Below are 22,501 nucleotides of genomic sequence, written 5' to 3'. Positions count from 1 at the left end.
GCGATACGTGCCAATATACAATATACTATATATACACGCGTAATGATGATATGACATTGTTGCCCTGTTTATTCCCAGTTCAAATGCTCGCTTCGAATATTCGTGATCCTTCAAACGATAATCGATCGATGATCAATCCATTGTCGGATCGTACGTTGACGTTGCAAGTGATGCGCCCTTCGATGTATACTTACGTACATATAGTAAAAGAAAAAAAAAAAAAAAGGAGACGTAGAGTGATTCTCAAAATACGCCTCACCAATGTATGTAACCACACACGTATCCTCCTCCTGGGGTATACGAGTCAAAAGGTAAAAGAGACAGTTCAGCCACCCTCCCTTTCCCCCATACACCTGTAAAAAAGGTGTATACGTCACCAGTTGGGAAACTGGGGGCTCGTAGAGGGATGGAAGCGCGGATGCATCGGCAGTCGAGCAGCAGTCAACCCCCCTTTGGCCGACCGGGCACGGTTTCCGCGCGCGCGCATTGGAGCACCCGATATTTCGCGGAGGTGTGTGTATAACACACGTAGGTATATATGTGTGCAGCGCGAGCGAGACAGGCCGAGGGTGGGGAAGGGAGCTTGGGAGTGCGAGGAGGAGTAGTAGAGGTGGCCGGTTGGTCTGGCGCACGCTCCAAGCTCCCCCGAGAGATGAAAAAGCTCGGGTTCGCTCAGTGCTGACTTGTGCCCCGAACACCGCGTCTCGTCTCGTTTTACTCTCTCTCTCTCTCTCTCTCTCTCTGATAAAAGAGATACATTCTGACTTGCTGATTATACAGTTGTTGTTGTTGTCATTGTTTACTTTCTTCAATCGTACCTCGGGACTTTGAGGTGTTGATCGATGGATGATGCATATATAGTCAAAGCTTTTTCCACGTTGTTGGCTAGACTACGTGCTGCCGGTGTGACAATGTGCGACTGACGTGGGGGTCTGGTTTTCTGAACTTGTTTTGCCGTGACGGTGTGCCGCCGCTCATTTTCCTGCCCTTTGATTTTTGCCGTTCGAGGGGTGAGCGTATTTACATAAGCGTGCTTCCGGTGATCGATAACTCCAAAGAGCTTTTACACTTTTTTTTATCAAGTACACGTGGAGCGTATACATTTTTTTTTTTTTCATTTCGAGGAATACAAGCTATAAGATTCTGATTGCCAACTGGTTATTACTGCAGAATAATGGGGGGCAAATTAATTTCATATCGCGTGCCAACGTTTTTATCGAAAAGTGAGGGTTGCGAAATGGCTACTCGTGTCATTCGCTGATCAAGTGACATTTTTTCGAGCACACGTTTACTCAGTATTGTTGGTTCAATCGGAAAATTTGTATGAATTTCAAGCTCGACAAGTAGTAAGTTCAAGCTTTGTAGAGATTTCTTACAAGTTGATATCGATTGCTCTAAATAGAGGTCTCGATTAATTTTACCTTGTCAAAATTAAAAAAAAAAACTCAGTTATATTTTTGTAAATGGAAATTTCGGCATTGATATCTTTTGAATTCTTAAATATATTATTTTTTCATTAATTTGATGATTTTTAGATCAGTTATTATGGTTTGAACAATAGATGGATGGTGCACCAATAAATTCGAATTAATATTGCAGATAGCTTGAATCAGGATATTAGAGTATTTTTTTAAAATTAGAATCACATTTTGCAGTGCAAATAAGTATTTTATGAATAAGAGGCGCCGATGTGTACTTTTAGTTCCTCTTCGTAAGAAGGCCGACGCTTGACACACATATAGGTACTTACCATGAAAGTCTAAAATACGCGAGTCTCACTATTAACTTTTGACATAGAGAAAAACGGTCCTCTATTTTTTACTTTTCATTTTTTTTGTACACCTACAAAGGCTAAAGTTCATATTGATTATTTTAATAAAATTACTTTCAATTGTACAAAAATTTCAAACAGATTTATTGTATTACCTGAGAAATAGAAGTACAATTAGAGTGGAAGTTGGTCGAGCGCAGAATATAGCTAGAGCATTTGATTTAATTAATGGATATAAACTTTGTTACTGAAGGCGTTGGTGTCCTTACATTTGGTGCAAAAATTAATTAGACATGGAAGAAACAGTGATAAAATAAAGTAGAAAAAATATCATTTTAATCTTAAAGCGTAAAAGAAATATAATAATATGAGAAAGATAATACGTCAATATTCTAGAAAAAATCGCTTGATGCATGCGTTGGGTAGATATCGTATAAAACCTCTATTCCGGCGCAAGCCAAGATTCGAGCTTCGCCCAGATGCATAAGTGCCCCCTCCTCTCATCTCTTCGAGAGCGAGACGGTCTCCGAAATTCTTCGTTATTTTCCTTCTTCTTTCTCCTCTTATGCCCTTTTGTCATCTATAGGGGAGTGATCCTCACGGGTTAGTTTTTAGTCGGTAGGCACACCGGGTGAATCCGACACTACCACCGGATTAGCTGGGGTGTCTATGAAGATTTTCCCCTCCCCGCTCCATCAAACAAAAGAAAAAAAAAAAAGTCGTATAAAACACATTTACTAAAATGTCCCAACTGCTCAATTTAAAAAAAAAAAAACAATACCGTCAAAAATCATATTGATTCGAGAAGAAAAAAAGAAACAAATTATCGCGCACTTTACCCAAACCACCAACTCTCCCTCACACACAAGTCTCACTGCAACCTTCAACTTTAATCCACATTATTATTTCCAGCCAGAAGAAAGTCCGCAATTCGATCGATTCGTCATGAAACTTTTTCTTTTCCCCCGCGTAAACTAAAAAAGAAAAAAAAAATTCTCCGCAGTGTCAAATTGTGCCGATGAAAAATTTCACGGCTCATTTTTCCCCCGCACGAGTGAGACCTGACATCACGTATTGGCACCTCCTTAACTTACGCTGACCGAGTTAACAAAGGTTTGCGAAAGAGTAAAAAAAAAAAAAAAATAACGAATCAACACTTGATCGCGCGGTCACCTGTGACGCGATCGAAGAATAATCCTCGGCTCAAGCGACTGGCAATAATCGACGGCAATTTCCAATAAAAAGACGCGAGTGTCTGCACTCAACGCTCGTATGACCGCGCGGTTGCATCCTGTTAAAGGTGAAACGATTCATCGTGAAAAGACTCGCTCATTGGCTGCGTTAACAATAGTTTTTGTACACAAAATCTCGTTTGCTCGTTTTATCCGATGATCTTTCGATGCCATCGCATCGGCGCGAAATTACCTTTGCACATTCATTCATCAATTTTGCATAATCAGACGTACACATATAGAATACAACCCAAGGCCGACAATCATCCTCTAAAAGTATTGCTGTCGGTGAGCTTTTCCTCGCATCACGGGCTTTACACTGCATGCCACAGTTGACGTTTAAAGACGAGCATTCATAAAACGTACGGACGCGTTTGACGGAAAAATTTAACGCCAATGCGACACGTTAATGCCCCATTGTCCGCGCGTCAAGTGATAAAGATCGTAATTGTTGCACGACGCGATTCAAGGATCGGAGCTCATCGTGGATGTTTGTTTATACGTAGGTGTGCTTGTCCCACATGTGTATACGAGAAGAAGAAATGAACCAGCAGTGTAAAATAAGAGCCTCGTTGATACCTATCTGTTTGAGCTTCCGATGGGCACGTCATTAAGTCACATGTAAATCTATTCGTGGTTATATTTATTTAAACTCAGATATCGTGGTTGTATTTAATTTTTTCGTCAAAAGATTGTTTGAAATTGTTCATAACAGCAGTACGTAACGTTGTCCTTGTATTATGTGTTACAACATCGTAATAATAATATTGCGACAACTTTGTCTCGACAGCGTAAAAACAATATTTTGCGATTGTCTCCGTTGATTGTTGGAGGAATCGCAATGCCAATTGAACGCTGTAACTGTACAGCTTTTTGCAAATGAAAACCCCTCACTATGCGCATGAAACACCTTTTAGGCACTTGTATAAAAATGGCCCTTGTGCCATTTTAAGATTTATCGATTGATTTTCATCGAAACATTAATTATTTTTCAACACGACATCCAGAACTATATTAGATTTCAATAAGCTCCCTCATATAAACTGGACAGATTGCGAAGTACACTCGATCAATGGGGAGGGTGTTGATGGAAAAAAAAGGAGAGTCAACGGCAGAGCAATCGAGTCGCGCGAAAATACATCACGGCACGTCGTCACAGGTGCAAGCGAAGCCCGTGAACGAGTATATAAACGTGCCATCATAGATCTCGCGCTTCATCATTTTGCACACCGTATGCACATAAGTATACCTATACGTACACACGCGCTCTCCCGAGAAAGATCTCTGTCGTCACCCATGAGGAATCTTGGTCGTTTCTAACGCGCATCGCACCTCGTACACATTGGCTGCAATTCGCAGCATCTCTTGTGATAAATTATCTAATCGCAGCATTTCTTTTTTTTTTTTTTTCCATGCATCATCGTTGGTACAGAGAAAGAGGACACTGCAGTGGCACAAAACAGTACAGGAGGTGGAGGAGGAAAAAGGCAAAGATAAGGGGACATCCGCGTCGTGTTTCGCAGTAAAATGCCACGCAAGCTGACGCTGCTGTTGCTGCGACCGCCAAGATGACGAAAGGACCGAAACGAACGTATGAGGACAAGGGCGACGACGACGATGATGACGATGGGGATGATGATCGCCGTCAGGTGTACATAGTCTAATGTGCGTGTATAATATCGGCGGATGAGGCGCCATGTGGAAGCCCAAGTGGTCGCGCCTCGCCGAGTGGCTGGGCCGGCCGCAGGGACTGGTGCTCCTGCTGTTGCCCTGTCTGCTGCTCCTCACCCTATACTTCTTGTCGGGCAACGAGCCTGACATCGACAGGATACAATACATGGTCTATCGATCCTACAACGCCTCCATTGGTGAGTTCGTGGGTAGTTTTTTTTTTCCTGCGAGAAAAAGGGCACGAGCCGAAAATCACTCGGAGGAACATAAAATACTGTATTTTAATTTTTATTAAAAATTAGTTTGGGTACCAAATTATCTCACACAAATGCAATGTTATGATTTGCTATTGATTAATGTGTTTGACACAAAAGAATCGAATTCTCAGTTGACCTTAAAAACTAATACACCACTAAGTATACACGAGGTACGTTTTTACACGCAGCCAGTCATGTATAGTCTTGAGCAAGTACCTACTCTTATACACACAATGCAGCAAATGGAAAAGTTGATGAAATATTTAACAAAACTTTGCGGAGTTTTTTTTTCCCCTCGTACTCGGTGGGGTACATCACAAAGCTCATGGACTTTCGCGACGCACATGTTGTATATACGAGCGAACGATCGTGAATAATGCGGGTATTTTAATCAATCCAGACTATGAAGAGTATAATTTTAAATTAACCTTACGTGGCTCGAGTGTATTTTTGAAGAGAAAAAAAAAGCTTTCGACGCCGTGAAGGTCACATTTAAATTTAAATCAGACTAATTTATATAGCATTTATTTGTGCCAGTTTTCGTTCATACCCATGATGTTGAATAAAACTCGAAATACTGTTATAGCTGTTTGCTTGATTATTATTACTTATTTATTTGTTTAATTAAATTATTGATTCACAGCGTTAAAAAAAACAAAAATTTTTTTTCCCCACTTTTAAAATCATTTCATTAAATTTTACGACATCGCGAAAGCCGTACAAAAAGTAACTCACGTGACATTGAAGTATTAGTAGCGCTATATAGCCCGTGGATGTAGATCATGTATAGATCATCCGAGACGCTAGGGCTTGAAAAACCGGGCCAACGAATTACGTAGATTACGCTATACCCATTGCACCTACTGTCGCCGGTGCGGCTGTTATTGCTGCATGTAACGTGTGAGCGATTCCGCAAAGTATCACTCGTTGTATAGTTCTGATTAATAATTGAAACAAAGTTTTTGCACAGTTTTTGTTTCAGAATTTTTATTATGTCATTACTTTTTTTTTTTTTTTTTCCTTTGGACTAAATTTGGAAAATTTAAAGTCTATTTTTATTAAAAAAAAAAAAAAAAAATCAGACAAGAGAATAGAAATTCTCAATGTTTGCTACGCTTAGTCAATTTTACCACGAATTCTCGATTTAGATCTGGATATTAAAAGTCTTGTTGAAACGGTTTTTTTCGTCTTTTTTATTTTGTACGTGCCCTGGATTACCAACTACTGTCTGCTGAATAAAAGTTAAAAAGCAAAAAATTAGTTTTTTTTTTTTCATAAAAAAAAGAATCGAGAAAAACAATTGTTTTTGCACACCTATAATGTCCCTCAAAACATTAAACGAAATGCAGGCTAAGTACAAGCCTAAATATTATTAAGCACTGCGATCGCGATGATTGATTTTTTGTGGAATCCTTCACGTATGGTACACTAAAAATAGATTCGCAAGCGTCGCACGTAGAGCGCCATCAGTACGATGGACGAAAAAAAACACGTTATTAGGTGTAGTTGTATTTCGATGGACTGAAAAATTGCAGAGGTGATCGACGGCTACCTGGTGTGGAACCCCAAATGCCACATGCTAGCCAAGGACCCGCTCGACCCGTCCATCGTCAAGTTTGTGAAAAAGGAAAAGTTCGAGGCCTGCTCGACGAGTCCCCTGTTGACGAGCATCCACCGCGAGGCCAACGCCAGCGCCTACCTGGTTGTCAACCCCGAGGCAGCCAAACAGTACACCGGCCTCACCTGCTGCTGGGCCCAAATCACGCGACCCCACCACCTGCCCAACCAAACGCTCGATGAGAAAATCGACTCGAAAATCAAGTGAGCCCAATTACAATTGTACATTAATTTCCCTTTTTTTCCTTTAACTGATTGTTGTTTCCGCAAACTCGCGGGGTACCGTACAGCCAGCCGAGTCGGCTTTCCAGTGCAAATATAATGAGCGCAATTACGTTATTCCGTTTATTAGGATAAATTTGTCGCGTTGCGGTGTAAGTATCGCGTATAGCTGAAACGCGCGTTTTGCAACACAGAAAATGAGTCTCTCGAGAATTTTGATCGAAACAATGAGTTTGATGTGTAAAAAAATCGTGGAAAAATCGGTACCAAAAAAACAAAACTTGTCAGGGATTAAAAAAAAAGTGACGGTGGTGAAATTCCTCGCAGCGTCGGTCCATGCGAGCCCTTCAAGGTACAAGTGCTGGTGCCAACGAGCACCGAGACGGTGCTGGTGACGTGCAAGACGCCGAAGCCCAACCGTCCGTCCAAGGGCAAAGTGAAGGGCAAGTCCTCCTCGAAAGCGGGCACCGTGTACGAGAACGTCCACGCGGTGCTGCACCCCGAGCGAGTCCGCGCACGCATCGAGGCCCACGCCACCAACAACGGCACCCCATCGGACAAGCCCGTCGGGCGGAAAAAATTGAGCGTCCTCATGCTGGGCATCGACAGCGTGTCCCGCCTAAACTTCCACCGGTCCATGCCCCTCACCCGGGACTTTTTCGAGGAGCGCGGCTGGCTCGAGCTCCGCGGCTACAACAAGATGGGCGACAACACCTACCCGAACCTCATGGCCTTCCTCACCGGGCAAAACCAAAGCCTCGCCTACTCGGTCTGCAAGCCCAAGGTGCCCCACGGCCTCGACAACTGCCCCCTCATCTGGCACAACTTCCGCAATGCCGGCTACGTCACCGGCTACGGCGAGGACCACGACGAAATCAGCACCTTCAACTACCTCAAGGTAACCATAGGGAGGGAGGGGGGCATTGATGGTCCTTTTTTCCATACGATCTCACAAAACGACGAATCGCCGCAGGTGGGCTTCGTGGACCCGCCCACCGACTACTATTTGAGGCCGTCGGTCCTGGCGGCGGAGCGGCTCCTCAAGGACCGCAAGCGCTTCAGCGCCAAGTACTGCACCGGGCCGGTGCTCAACGTCGACCGCATCTACGACTACGCGGTTGAGTTCGCCAAGACGTTCTCGGGCCTGGGCGCACCGTACTTTGGCTTCTTCTGGACTAACGGCGTCAGCCACGAGAACGTGAACGGGCCCTCGTCGATCGACGCCCACTTCGCGGCCAAGCTCCGGGACCTCGAGGCCTCGGGCGTCACGGCCGACAGTATGATCGTAGTGCTGAGCGACCACGGGATGCGCTACGGGGACATACGGGGCACGTTTGTCGGCTGGTACGAGGAGCGGCTGCCGTTCGTCTACATTTGGCTGCCCGAGTGGTTCCGCGAGCAGAACCCAAGCGCAGCCGAGGCGCTGCGGATAAACAGAAACCGGCTGACTTCGCCCTACGATCTCTACGAGACCCTCCGGGACGTGCTGAGTAGAACCGGGGCTGGGGTGGCACCGGCGAGTAGCGGGTGTCCGAGTTGCCAGTCGCTCCTGAGGCCGGTGCCGCGCGAGCGGGGCTGCAGCGACGTCGGGGTGGCCGCGCACTGGTGCACCTGCGACGCGTTTCAGTTCGCGAGCAAGACCGACAGGGTGGTCAAGGAGGGCGCCGAGAGGTTCGTCGAGCACATGGAGGGCATCGTCGGGAGGTACAGGAACAAGAAGGGCGCGAGGCTGTGCGCCAAGCTGAGGCTCAAGAAGATACACAGGGTCGACAAGGTGCTGGATTTGGAGAGGAGCCCCAACGCCGGGGTCCTCGAATTGTTCTACCTGCTGGAGGTGACCCCCGGGGACGGTTGGTAGTTGTTTTGTATATATACGCATTTGGCTGGTTTATGTTTATTTTTTAAAGAAACACTTTTTTGGGTAAAGGGATGTTCGAGACGACCATCAGGTACCACGGACCGGGCGAGTACAGCATCAACGACGACGAGGTCAGCCGGATCAATTCCTACGCCCACAGTGCCAAATGCTTGAATGAGGGGTACAAACAGTATTGCCACTGCACAAAGTAGAGCGACTGCTCTTACGCTATATACTTACATATACGCCTATACGTACGCGTTACGTTTATATATACATCTCTGGACGTTACACTTGTATATACCTGTACATACCTTTGAGCTATATAGGTATGTACATCATACATAATCGTGTATTACGGAAATACGCGTTTTATTGCAATTGTTACCTAATTATTGTACTCGTACTGTATTTTAGAATTTATATTTTTGTACATATACTTCGGGATAAATGACGTACGCCACGATTTTAATGCGCACCACGTAAAATCTAGTTTATGGAGAATGCGATAATGTGTACTTTTTGAATTGTATTTGTTGCTTATGACTTCTCAGTCAGCTTGAATTTTTTCTAATTTTAGATCATGACTTGAGTACAATTATTACTAGGTTCATTTCTTTCAATACGTAAACTTGAATTAAACGAGAAGCTTCACTTGAAAATGTTGAAATCTAATCATTCAATATGTTTTTTTTTCCTCCGTACAATCGATAAAAATTATTAATTCAAATGAATTTTAAGAGTTTTAGCGCCTGTTACCTAAAAATAACGAATAAACTTCCGCTGTAAGGGGTTGAGAATGTGCTCGTATTGTATGATAGGACTGATTTTTCATGCCACACTAATGATAGTTGTAAATATTAAATAAATTTTATGTATGTGTAACGACATTGCGAATCGATGTATGGTGTGATAAGGGGTATTGAAGAAAAAGATATACGCTATTGAAAACTTTACTCGACAGCCTATAAATATTTTCATTAGAACGTAACATGAGCCTATATTTTATGAAACAATTTACTTACGAATATTAAATGTGTGTTAATTTATGAGGAGACAAATTTTTATTTTTACTATTATGATAAAAATGTAATGACAAATGTATGATGTGTTCCAATTTACAGTTTGTGTACAGTATAATTTTATTACATGTTGTGTTAACTGATTGATCAAAAATTTGATCTAGATTGTAGTACAGTATTTAACGCGAGAAATTTTACTCTTCTGTTTAAATCGCTTTAGATCAGTAACTCTACTATCGTATTTATTTTATGCGTTACAGATAAGTCATAAAAAGTTTCAAATTTAACTTTTTTTTTTTTTCACTTGGCTTATGAAATTTGTAGAAGGTATTGCCGATGATTTATAGTCTCAATATAATGGAAAAGAGAACTTGATGATACAAGATTATAAATATTTGTACCTTGTAGAATCTATACAAAAAGTTTTACAGTTTACAGTAGTCTTCCTCTATTGGTACTTTTTTTTGTTTAAGATCTGTACACTCTATTATCATTAGTTACTTATTAATTTTTCAATATAATTAACTACATAAAATTGCTATCACGTATAGAATTCTTTGGTACTTTTTTTCTATGAAAATTTTTCCATGCACTATATTACTATTATTTTTATTCTTTTTTTTTATTAAACTGTTCACGAGAAGTGAGTTCAAAAATAAATGATCAATGAAAGTATAAAGTTATGAGGTAGAGAAAACGCAAAAAAAGTGTGCAATTAATTAAACTGTAAAAGCAGTTTATTATGGTAAACAATTGTATGCATTGAACATGTCACTGAAAATGAAAACGATAACTTCCACTAACATGTTAACTCTTTATTCGGCATTTTACAATATCTTGTTGTTTTCCCTGTTAGTATGAGAAGATTATCACTTTTTACTCAGCTCAAATAAATCTTAAGAGAATTTATACTAGTTTATTTAATTTGCCGAGATTGAGGTAAAATATATAAAAAATAGCGCAAATGCCTAAAGTTAAAGTTCATACAAACTGTAAAATATTGTTTTATTAAATTTTTATAATAAATACAAAGTTGTTTTTATTCCCTTCAATTTTTTTTCATTTTAGAATAATATTGTTGCGTTAGAATAATACATTACTATACCTAATTTAAAAGCTAAAAGTGTCTTAATTTACTATCATTCAAAATGTTATTAATTTACGTATATTTAAAAAGACAAATTCAATTCAATAAATTTATCAGTCCATATTTGTGAGGTCTGTGATTAAAATGTATCATTAATTTACGTACTGTATAAATTTTTCCACAAATTGTATACTTTTAATGGAGAAAAGTTAGATACTTTTTTTTATTTCCAAGCCAATTTAAAGTAAAATATTACACTATTACTGTCGATCATTTAATTACCAGGTATTACTAATACCCCTATTCACTATAGTATTTGAAATAAAAAAATTGGGGAAAAAAATACCAGTTCGCATTAAAATTAAAAAAATCCTATACTTAAAACTCTTATTTAAATACCTATTCTTGTTAAACCTATATCATGTATCCGTAAAGACGTCAATCAATTTGAATATTTTAACAGACCAATCCTTCTGTACAATGTGCTTGATTTTTTATTTTTTTCAATAAACCAAAAACAGCAATATTATTCTCTTGTTGGTATATGGAACACATTTATTGCAAAATATTGCCCGACGTTTCGCCTATCGCACACTTTTGCGTAAAAAATGGATTTATTGAATATCAAAATATCTGTTGGATTTAAATTGCTTTTGTAGCAAAATGATAAAAAAAAAATAACAATTGTTGAACCTCCACCACGAATACGTTTTTATAGAAAACGAAGCTTCGATTTACGCAGTACCTAACATACTTTCGTTCCACCACGCACTCGAAAATAGGGAAGCCAGCTGCTAGCTGATTCATTATTTTATTCCCATCAATAAGTGCTGTACGTATAGGTATACGATGACAAAGATAAAGAAGTGGGGGAGGGGGGGGGGCACGCCGAGCGCACCCACCGCGAGCGAGACTTGCTGCTGGGAATATCTATGGCAGTCCCTCGGCGTGTCTCGCGCGCTGCTGAACTGTTCTCGTACGAGCGTAGTAAAATCGGAGCAACCAAGTTTTTGATCAATATTTCAATTTATAGTGTACATTCACGAGAGCGAGACCGTGAGCTGATAAGGGACCTTTGCCAAAGATTACACCAAAGTAGGTACGTCCGAGTTGGTTTGATTATTAAAATAAAATACGTGCAAAAGCAGGTATAAGGTCAAACTGATTTGAACATTGCGTGATATTTTTACAGTTGTTAAATATTTGTGATTAGTCAGCCTCCACTTGTAGAAGATTAACTGTGCAGTGTACGTATATATGAGGGAATAAAACGAATTATACCATCTAGATTGATTTTTTTTTTTTTTTTTTTTTTGCTGAATGGGATTCCACGTCGGTATTTCTATAGGCCTAACTATTGTGATTTCGGAAGCATTCATAGTGTGACGTATAAATAAGAATGGGGTTCATCGCTCATACATAGAGTAACACGTGTTTGCGAACCTTTAAATGTCCAATAATCCTAGAGTAATCTTACAAAAAAATTTTATACGTAAAACTGAAATGATTTAGTATTATTACATTGGTTATAAAAGTTGCAAAATTTTTAAACCATTAAAATAAAATTTTTCAATTTAATATTTTAAATCATATGTCTATGATGTCACATGAGCCCAAAGGCAAGGATGACAATCGTGCGATTTGAGTGTGTTCTTTACTGTTCGGCTCACCTAAGCCGGGAGTGGCACATTAAGTTCAGTCCACGTAAGTGGCAGTAATATTTCACTTCCGGACGCGACGTTGTTGAAATTTCATTTTTCAATTGTATTATTAACTTCAAACATGTTCAAAGCAAACAGATAAAATTTTTTTACTTAAGTAAAATAGTTCGTTGTATAAATATACTGAACACAGGCTTTTCCACATGATTGTTCTTGTATTTATAGTAACGAGGTAGTATTTACTAACATATGAGTTATCCTTTAACAACTATTAATATTAATTAATATAATACAACACACATAAATGTTGGGAATATATAATAATAATAATAATATAGAAACTTTAACGTGGCGAGATATGATATTGAAGTGAAAAATCGATGCTGTGTGTAAAAATGATCTTTTCTTAGTTGAGTAAATAGCCTTGTGCTGTTTTTGTCTGGTAGGAAAATCACTGTTTCAAGAAAATTGATGTTTTTTTGAAGAAAAATACACAAAAGATTGTTGAAAAATTCTCATACAAGTTTCGTAATAATGTCGATTATCCAAAAAAAAAAAAAACAAAAAAACACTACGTTTCTTATATTTTATTTATTGCTCGTACATTTGTTTCCCTACCTAACTAATATTGATTAAGTATGCATAAACTCGTTAAAAAACCATTATAGTATAAATTTAATGGTAATAACGATAAAAAAAATTATCTGTTTCAGATAACGTGGAAGAAATGGATAGTACTGTAAATTTTTAAAAATCTTACCCGTCAGTGGAAATGGTGATGTCCAGGGATTCCAAATTTTCGGCTCAGTCGATCCAATTATCGCAACATTCCGTGCCCACTCCAACACGTGTACCCTACAATGCGCATAATACGGAGATACGGTATTTTCCTATCTGTGTGCTGTCTGGTGATCTGCTCCTTTTATCTTTTCCGCAATTATAACGACGGAGACTACAATACCGTTCAATATGTGAGCTTCCGGTTTCACAATTCATCGGCCGGTAAGTTAACTAATTACTCGTGGCGATTGGCAAAATTTGATTTTTGCATGCCCTGCAAATAAAAATATTCCAGATTCGGTCGATGGATACCTCGTGTGGAACAAAAAATGCCACATGCTGTCCAAAGACCCCTTCGACCCGTCCATCCGTAAACACTTGTGGAATCAAAAGTTTACAAAGTGCTCGGAAATCCCACGATTGACGAGCATCGTGCGACAATCAGATGGCGGAGCTTACTTGAAAATTAATACCGATTATCTCAAGTTTTACGAGAATCTGCAGTCCTGCTGTTGGGCACCGGTTACCAGGCCGGACAGAATCGACGATCTCGACAGGGAATTCGATTCCAGAATCAGGTGACATTTAGTGCCATTTTTATCGTAAATTATCTTTACCGCTCTTATACGTCTGTTTCAACTCTTGTTTTATATATATATGCAGCGAAGGTAACTGCAGCGTATTCCAAGATATCGTGGCTATTCCAAAAGATGTGGAGGTTGTGAAAGTTGTGTGCTCCAGCGACTCGTCTTACTTGAAAAAAGTGCTCAGCGACACAGTTTACGAAAACGTACACGCGATCATCCAGTTGGACAAAATCAAAGACCGCTCGGAGCCCCCGAGTGTTAAAACGATGCGAGGACGAAAGGCGCAAGGCAAGAAGCTCAGCGTGCTGATGCTGGGAATAGACAGCGTGTCGCGTTTGAACTTTTACCGGAGCATGCCGCTCACGAAAAAGTATTTGGATAGCAGTGGCTGGTTCGAGCTCAGGGGGTACAATAAAATCGGTGACAATACGTTTCCCAACGTGATGGCGGTTCTTACGGGACAGAGCGAGGAGGAAACCTTCGCCAAGTGCAAGCCGGACACCCCCTACGGCTTGGATAACTGTTCAATTATCTGGAATCACTTCAAGAAGGCTGGGTACGTCACTGCCTACGGCGAAGATAACGGGTTCATCAACACTTTCAACTATCTCAAGGTATGGGAGTTGCAGGAATATTAATTTATTATGTGCACAAAGTGACACGATTTTGAATCGGTCGTATTTTTTAAATTATTTTTTAGTTAACGGCTTTAGAAAGACATCATTATTTTAATTTGAAACTAGTTTTTCCAGTGTGACTTTTGCGGGAAAACACTTGAAATATTTATTGCTTCATCGTAGACAATTATACGGAATTATTAGTTTCGTAAAAATAGTTATACCTGACAAGTCGTATTAGGGGGAAAAAAAGTTCTGTTTCTATCGAGTAGTGAAACGAAAAAATTCAAAATTTTAATTGGCTTATCGAAGCAGGTATACGATGGTTTTTGATAACATAATCTGAAATGAATTGGCCGCAGCAGTGATAAGAAAACATAAGTAACAATGATTTTTTTTTCTCTCCTAAAATAAAGACTTTTTTTATGTTAGCAAAGACTTCTTTCTACATATTATTTTAATACATTATTTATTACTTTAATGCATTTAATACGTCGGTCGACTACATTAAGTAAAACCCTTTCATAAACATGAAGATAGTTTTTCATACAACATTAATTATCATGTGTAAGAAAACGTTTTTCCGTCATTTTGAAAATTTTAAATTGGTTTGGCCACTTCGTATGAAAAAAATGTCACAAGCCAAGTGTACCTTCATAAGATTTAGGTAATTGATAAAATATCAATAAACAAAAATGTGATAAGATTTGCATCAATATTTTCATCACTATTGGATTCAATTGAGTCGTATGAAAAGTAATCTTTGACAATGAGAAAATCTAAAAATTTTACTTTTACTATTAAATTATGTTCCCTTGTTTAGTGGTATTTGCTGAGAATAAAAAAATAACAATATTGTAATAAATCTCTAAACTTTCTAATACACATTTTTTGTTGGAATAATCAAAGTGGTACATCTTGTTGAAATATCCATAAAACTAAAACAGTTTGAACAATTCAGACATTGTTTTAATAAAAAATTTAGCTCAATCGCTCTTTAGATCTCCATCGCAAGCGTAAATTAACCTTTTTTTTTTTTTTTTTTTTTAATTTTTATCTTCGACTAGATAAATTGCAAGATATTGGCGATGAACTACTTTAAAATAATAAAGTGAGAATGGGCAATGAAAGTTAAAAAAAAAATATTGATATTATTTCTCGCCCACAGGTTGGTTTCGTGAAACCCCCGACGGATTACTACCTGAGACCCTACGTCCTCGCCTACGAAGACCTTCGCAAAGGCCTGTACCGCCTTATCGGCAGATACTGCGCCGGCCCCGAGCTCGCGTTCGACCGTATCTTCGATTACGCAACGGAATTCGCCAAAACGTTCATCGGCAAGCCGCACTTTGGCCTATTCTGGACGAGCAGCGTCACCCACGACGGCTTGAACGGCGTGTCGTCCATCGACGCCCACTTCCTCGCTAAACTGAAAAAAATGGAAGCGGACGGGGTGACCAATGACACGATGATAGTGTTTTTCAGCGACCACGGGATTCGCTACGGCAGCATCAGAAATTCGTTCATCGGTTGGTACGAGGACCGATTGCCGTTCATCTACATTTGGCTGCCCGAGTGGTTCCGCGAGCAGAACCCAAGCGCAGCCGAGGCACTGCGGATCAATAGAAATCGGCTGACCTCGCCGCTCGACCTCTACGAGACCCTCCGGGACGTCGTGGACCGGTCCGGTGGCCAGGCCCCTCCCAGCAGCGGGTGTCCAAAGTGCTCGTCCCTCCTCGAGCCAGTGGCACGCGAGCGCGGCTGCAGCGATGCCGGCATCTCTGGGCACTGGTGCACTTGTGACGCTTTCCAGCTGGCCAGTACGACCGACGAGATCGTGGTAGAGGGCGCCAATCGGTTCGTTCGTTACATGGAGAGCATCGTCAAAGAGTACAAAAACGAGGCGGGCGTGAGATTGTGCGCGGTGCCAAAGTTGAAAAAAATCAACAAGGTCCAGCAAGTGGTCGACTTGGACCGGAGTCCGGGGGGTGGTGTCTTGGAGTTGTACTACTCGTTGGAGGTTACTCCCGGGGATGGGATCTTCGAGGTGACGATACGGTACTACGGTCCGGGCAATTATTCGATTAGGGAAGAGGAGGTCAGCCGCATCAACGCTTACGCTGAGAGCGCCAAGTGTCTGAACGCGGGCTTGAAAAAGTACTGCCACTGTGAATAAACAACTTTGTTGGTTTGTTTGTTTATACCGCACAAAGATAAGCTGTGATGATGATGATGATGAAGTAATAACAATAATTGACTTGTTGTAGATTTTCATCCGAGATATTGCGTATTGTTTTTTATTTATGAATGACAAGAGAACAATAATATTCCTATTGCGTGTGTAATAAATTTTATGACTGCGTGTTTACAGGATGGACGAATGCTGTAGGTATTAGGCATTATTGTATGGTATTACAATACATCACAGTAGATCATGGATGTACTCCTTGATTTAATCATGTAATTATTTAAGACTGTTGTGAAAAAATTTGCAAAAAAAAACAAAAAAACTATTTTTGCTGGGATAAGTGCAACGTAACAGTTGCATCAGAAGTCATGGTTAAAATGTATAATTTAAAATTTTATTAGAATATAATATATCTTACAGTTTTTAATTTTCATAGTATACATATTTCAAACTACTTTACCACTGAATTAAAATTGTTCACATGAAGCTTAGCAGGTGTACGAAACAACGTGAAACAGAAAATTTTTTTTACAAATCTCCCAAAGTTATGAATAAAATTATTTCATACGTATTGTTGTAAGTTCCAATATTTTTTTTTTCCTTTCGAGATAAAATCGAGCACTTTGCTAATCAAATCATATACCTCGATAAGGCTCGAGTTTTCCTATATGTACCTGATAAACCTCCTTAAAAATTACGATTCATTCATTTCCGTCCTTACTAATATCAAATGCATGTACATCTTTCGTTTTATCGTCAACAACAAACTTTATACAAGAGCATCGCATCTGCTTTGGTTTGTAAAAGTTCCGGAACATTGTGAACAAATAATTCTTTCACATTTTTTCCTACAGCTATTTTTTTTTTAAATCACTTTAGTCGTTGAAATATTTAAAAGTAAAACAAAATCACTGACCGTTTAACCAGCCACCCAGGCGGAAAAATAAGTGATTAAATTCATTTTTCAAAGGAATCCTCAGACTTCCAAGTGCGGACCCTCGAAGAGTCCTCCCCCGAGTCACACGTATTCGTGCCATGGTTGCCTTTACCGCTAACCCCATGCCTGGGAGTTCCAAACAGCATGACGGCCATCGGCCAAGTGCTCCTCGAAGACAATTTCTGCGTACTCTCCTGCCTGGAGCAGCCACTGCTGTCGCTACTGCTGTAACTGTTGCTCCGCTGGGCCAGGAAGGAGTCGAGAATCTTGATGCTCTCGTAAAGATCATCTATATCCCCACCATGGGTGGAAGAGTATCTGGTGCAGCCAGACGAGCCGATGATCGGAAGACTGGGAACTTTGATGGGCGTGCTCTTGGGGGTATTGGCCAGAGTGCCCGGGCCCAGAATACTCGTTGTTTCGGACACTACGTCGAACTCATCCTTAAGTTTGACTCTATCGCTAATCAGCCACGGCTTGTTCCGTCCGAGTTTTGGGCCCCGACAGGACTCGCCAAAGGTACCACAGGGCGTCGAGCAGCTCGTCGACAAGCAGCTGCTGTCCAGGCTCAGCTGGGGCCTAACAGTCGTCAGCCGCGAACCCGCTAATACCTTGGTTATCCGCTTTCTCGCCGAGGGCGACTCGTCCTCGGTTGAGCTCCGGTGCAGCAGCTGCACCGGAGCCCCTTTGTCATTTCTCGGTGCACTGGCGCAGCCGCAGGCTCCTTCGCAGGTACAAGCGAGGATGGACTGTTTCGTGGGTGTGCCAGGTGCATCATCGACCCCGGCCCCTTCCCCGTCGGCGGACTGAGGTTGCACTACTACTGGCGCTGGGTCGGCCACAACCCGTCGGTGCAGCTCGATGGGCACGATTGGCACGGCCGCACTGGCGCAGCTGGCGGCGAACCCGGCTCTCGTGCAGGTTGAGGCATCGCTCGATCTCTTCGGCTGTGGGAGACGAGAACTACAGTTGTTGTCGCAGCAAAAACTTGGGACTTGAGCTTGGACCGTGACTAGCGCAGGTAAAGGTGGCGCTGTTGGTGTTATTGGCAATGAATGTTGTTCTTGGTGCAGATGATGGTGGTGGTGGTGGTGATGGTAGAGGTGTTGTTGTTGTTGTTGTTGTTGTTGTTGTTGATGGTTGCAGGTGGGAGGCTGGTGAGGCTGCTGACCGACGAGATACGCACCGAGCGTGTTGTCCGGGACTTCGGAGGAGTTGCTCTGGGTGCTGCAGTTGTTGTAGCCGTTGCGCCCCAGAGGCGGTGAGCTCGAGCCGGCTCGGGACACCGGTAGGGAGCGCGAGAGGGAGCCACTGTTGCGGAGCCGGCGTCGTCGAACCCGAGCCTCCTGGCAGTCGCTCCGGCAGACGTGCACTTGCGTCGGACTGCTGCCAGAATCCGAGGACTCGTGCCTCTCACTCGAGGGCATTGGTGTTCTCCCGGCTCCACCTGCGAGACGTCATATTATCAATTTAAACATGAGCGGTGTCTCAACGTACAGACGATTACGTTAAAGCTTATACGCACTGGGACCGGGAAGATCGTTGACAAACGCGTCGTCAAAGCTGAGCGGGGCAGTACCCGGTGGGGTCACGTACGGAGGTGGAGGACTTTCCGGGACCACGTGCTTGGTTAGGTTGCCACTGTTGCCAAGCGGGGACGTCTGGCTGCTCAGCGCTGCGTCCTCGCAGATGTTGAGGGTCAACTGTTGGGTGTCGCACTCGCAGCTTGCGTCCCAACAAAAACACCCATTAGACAATATTGTCCAAGTGCCGTAGGGGCAAGGGGGGACTTACGAGCATTGGCTGGACGGGTTGCTTCGGCTGCGCCGGCTGCCGCCCGGTAGCTTGCACTTTTTGCGGCGGGTGCCGCCGCTCTCCTCGTCCATGCCGAGTTTGATTACCTCATCGTAGTTGGGTGGCGCCTCGTAGACCGGTGGCTCGTCCGTCGATACCGAGACCTCGTCGATTCTCGCACCGTCTGCACATACAGCAAATTACAACTAATATTTAAATCCGTATCGAGATTTTGCTCGATTTCAAACCTTACCTAAAAGCTCGCTAATGGTGCGCAGTCGCGACTGTAGCTCTCGCTGCTGTCGCGCTCTGGCCCCGACTCTGTACAAAAGAATCAGCAGGGTGGATATGAGGATAATCAGGCCCAAGCTGCTGGCTACGAAGACGAGGGTTGCCGTCTTCAGATCGGGGTAGCGATCGATCTTCGGGAAGTAGTAGTTCGCCTTGTTCTGCTGCCACTTGCGATCGGGCATACTGACGTCCCACTCTGCAGTTTCACGTTAGACATGTGTATTATACGTGCAAAGGTGAAATCAGATTAAGTATGTATACGTAAAAGTCGTGAAACGTATGAGTTGCCGCGGTTCGTGGTTGCAAATTTAATTCTTTCCCAAGATTAGTTGGTATGTTGTAAATTGTTTTTTGACTTTCACTCGCGAGAATAGTGGGTTAGACGTTGGTTTCCATAATGATTGGCAAAACATACTCATGAGGTTACATCTGTCTATAAAATTTTCCTGCGATACATTTTTAGGTACATTTCAAGGTAAAGTGTGGGCTCATTATCTTCAAATTTTGTAGCGATGGATGCACTTGATGAACATGGTATATATGCACCACCAGTCTGCATTGTTGGAAAATATTGAGTACGTATTTTCATGCAATTCTTTTTTAGTAATGTTGGACCTAGTGTCTCCAGCTTTTCTTTTCAAACAAGTGAAAATTGTGTGATACACATGTACTTATATGTGAAGTGAAAGTGGGATGTTAATGTATGAGCTAGCGAGGTGACTAACCGTGCAAGCAAGTGGCAGGCTCGTCGCTGTTGTCGCCGCAGTGGTCGAAGCCATCGCAGTTCAAGTAGCTCGAGATGCACCTGTGATTCTGGCAGAGGAAATCCGAGCCAGTGAAGCAATCTGAGAGAGAAAAAAAAAAAAAAAAAACATGGAGCCATAGTGATATCGATGCCGAAAATGTAATTTCTCAAAGTGCAAAAGGCCCAGTACCCATGTAGCTGAAAGTTGCGTAAGCAATGGCGAGCCTCGAGTTGGGTCCAAAACTACCGCGCAGACTAACGTGAAAGCCACTGGTTATCGGGGCTATGTGACTGAGTAACTTTGGTGGTTGCAGTTGGCTCACCGGGTGCCGCAAAATTTCCAAGGGCATCAGGGCGGACGTCGGGCCCTGCTTGATGATCAGCTCTGTATTACCCGCTGTTTGATGAAATGAAATCGATACATATATACTTTGATCCGTAAGAAAAAAAAAAAAAATAAAACAAAATGGTTCATTGTAGGGTATACCCATCTCGGCGAAGGTGATGACCTTGAGGTACATGTGGGTCTTCATGTGGAGGAAATTCTTGGGCGGCCTGATCAGCCAGACGCAGTCGTAGGTCTTGACACCCTCGCCGACCATGTCCATCATGGTGATGGTGCCGCCGAGGTTGTCCACGTAGCCACCGCAATCCGTCACCGGGTGGTTGTGCTTGTCGTACGTCTGGCCCAGGACGAAGGAGTAAAAGGCCTTGTAGCCCAGCCCAGTGCCGCCGTTCGCGTAGAACCTGATCAGCAGCGACGGGCCCGACGACACGATTATGGGCGGTCGGAAGCGCGCCCCGCTACTCACGTCCAGTCGCTGGCCGTTCCAGTCGTAGAACTGGAAAATCGGGGTGAGCATACAAGCGTTTCTTCGTGCTCTTGTATATTATTATTATTATTATTATTATTTACCTCCATGATGGAGACGGTGGCGAGCTGAAAGTCGCTAAAGATGATGCGAACGCGGCAGGTGGGCGTGTCAGGAGGACAGGACACGATGTACTCCATGCCGAGATCGCGGGGGTAGCGGGCGGGGAAAAAGGGCGACGTAAGGACGCCCCCGACGGTGTTGTTCGTCGATTTCGACATGTCGCTCGTCGTGCTCGAGCCCTTGAAGACCAGCCGATTTCCTGGTAAACGAGAGAGAGATCGGTTAGTTGTATCGGTAAATTTTGTTTGTTTTTCATGCAATTATCGCACTTACTTTCAGCCGTGTACTCGACGGAGAAGGCATGCTCGTGTGACTGGCTGTAGAGCAGGGCGATCGACAAAGTTCTGGTGTTGGATCGGTACGTGATCGGCGCGTAATGGCCGCAAAAGGGTGTACCCGAGACATCCTCGTAGGGAGGCTCCGAAACCCACACGTAATCGCACCTACAAATTGTACACGCGAAACGAGATGACAGTTGTGTTGTTCGTTTTACGTAACTGGCGTCATAGATTATATCGTTCCAGTTATATGCTAACGATAATCCCCTATGATGCAGACGTAAACTTTTTGCACTTGCGGACGAAATCGTTACGCAACGTATGGAAACGAAAATCATTAATTTGGAAGAAAAAAAAAAAAAAACAAAAAAAACTCAAACCTGCACGGACTGTCGATGGTCATGCCACCGTCGTCGCAGTGGTGGAGCAGACTGATGCTCTTGAAGGTGAGATTGATGACGCAGGAGGGACAGGTGATGAGCTCGAGGCTGCACTGGTTGTGGCTGCTGTTGGTCGCGTAGGGCCGCGAGCTGTCCTGGAGCGCCGAATTCTTGACGAGGGAGACATTGTCGGCCCTGAGGTAACCCTGCTCTCCCAACTCCACGTACAACCGACGCCCGTTGTGCGGACCGCAGATGTCCACATTGCGGATTATGTCGCCGTTCGACGCGCAGATCCACCAGACGGCCAGGAGGAGCGCTGGGATGGGATTGCGAGGAAACTCTATGTATCACGACAATTAAAGAAAGAAAAAAGAAGCACCAATGATTGCTTCGACGTTGCGAATAGCCAAAAAACAAGACTCACCATGACGGCACTGGCACATATTTCAGCGAGCAAGGCGACGGTCGTTCTGCCGGTCGGGAAACCCGACATTGCCCATCGGCTCGAGCTTTAATTTCGTTAGAGCTTGCGGTGGCGTGAAAGTCGCGCACAGAGTTACGTGCGCCC

At 42.7% G+C, this 22,501-nt stretch overlaps 3 protein-coding genes across 5 annotated transcripts; 2 read left to right on the top strand and 1 right to left on the bottom strand.

Annotated features, from left to right (window-relative positions):
* The first annotated feature begins 723 nt into the window (after positions 1 to 723).
* Positions 724 to 9,311, top strand: LOC106641232 (uncharacterized). Of its 2 annotated transcripts, none has more exons than XM_014355570.2 (6): positions 724 to 930; positions 4,436 to 4,871; positions 6,467 to 6,752; positions 7,098 to 7,668; positions 7,744 to 8,620; positions 8,698 to 9,311. In XM_014355570.2, the coding sequence occupies exons 2-6, from the start codon at positions 4,700 to 4,702 to the stop codon at positions 8,838 to 8,840; spliced, it is 2,049 nt and encodes a 682-aa protein (XP_014211056.2). In that variant the 5' UTR covers positions 724 to 930; positions 4,436 to 4,699; the 3' UTR covers positions 8,841 to 9,311. The 2 variants fall into 2 exon arrangements, with proteins under 2 accessions (XP_014211056.2, XP_014211057.2); XM_014355571.2 differs by having other exon boundaries at positions 724 to 1,010.
* Positions 9,312 to 11,690: 2,379 nt separating this feature from the next.
* Positions 11,691 to 17,141, top strand: LOC106641311 (uncharacterized). 2 transcript variants are annotated; one of them, XM_014355695.2, is made up of 5 exons: positions 11,691 to 11,832; positions 13,112 to 13,400; positions 13,474 to 13,756; positions 13,842 to 14,379; positions 15,551 to 17,141. In XM_014355695.2, the coding sequence occupies exons 2-5, from the start codon at positions 13,259 to 13,261 to the stop codon at positions 16,556 to 16,558; spliced, it is 1,971 nt and encodes a 656-aa protein (XP_014211181.2). In that variant the 5' UTR covers positions 11,691 to 11,832; positions 13,112 to 13,258; the 3' UTR covers positions 16,559 to 17,141. The 2 variants fall into 2 exon arrangements, with proteins under 2 accessions (XP_014211181.2, XP_014211180.2); XM_014355694.2 differs by having other exon boundaries at positions 11,691 to 11,836.
* Culd (CUB and LDLa domain) lies at positions 16,943 to 22,412 on the bottom strand. The gene is given in 10 exon segments (XM_089596480.1): positions 16,943 to 18,954; positions 19,033 to 19,232; positions 19,302 to 19,788; positions 20,318 to 20,437; positions 20,528 to 20,734; positions 20,825 to 21,179; positions 21,254 to 21,471; positions 21,546 to 21,715; positions 21,931 to 22,249; positions 22,358 to 22,412. Coding segments are annotated over 10 exon segments (3,522 nt in total). The 5' UTR covers positions 22,377 to 22,412; the 3' UTR covers positions 16,943 to 17,527.
* Positions 22,413 to 22,501: the final 89 nt, after the last annotated feature.

This window comes from Copidosoma floridanum, unplaced genomic scaffold (genome assembly GCF_036245765.1).
Source record: "Copidosoma floridanum isolate Cflo_tuat_1 unplaced genomic scaffold, Cflo_Japanese_pri ptg000030l, whole genome shotgun sequence".
NCBI lineage: Eukaryota > Metazoa > Arthropoda > Insecta > Hymenoptera > Encyrtidae > Copidosoma > Copidosoma floridanum.
The sequence above is the reverse complement of the archived record's forward strand: the minus strand, read 5'-3'. Positions and strand labels throughout refer to the sequence as shown.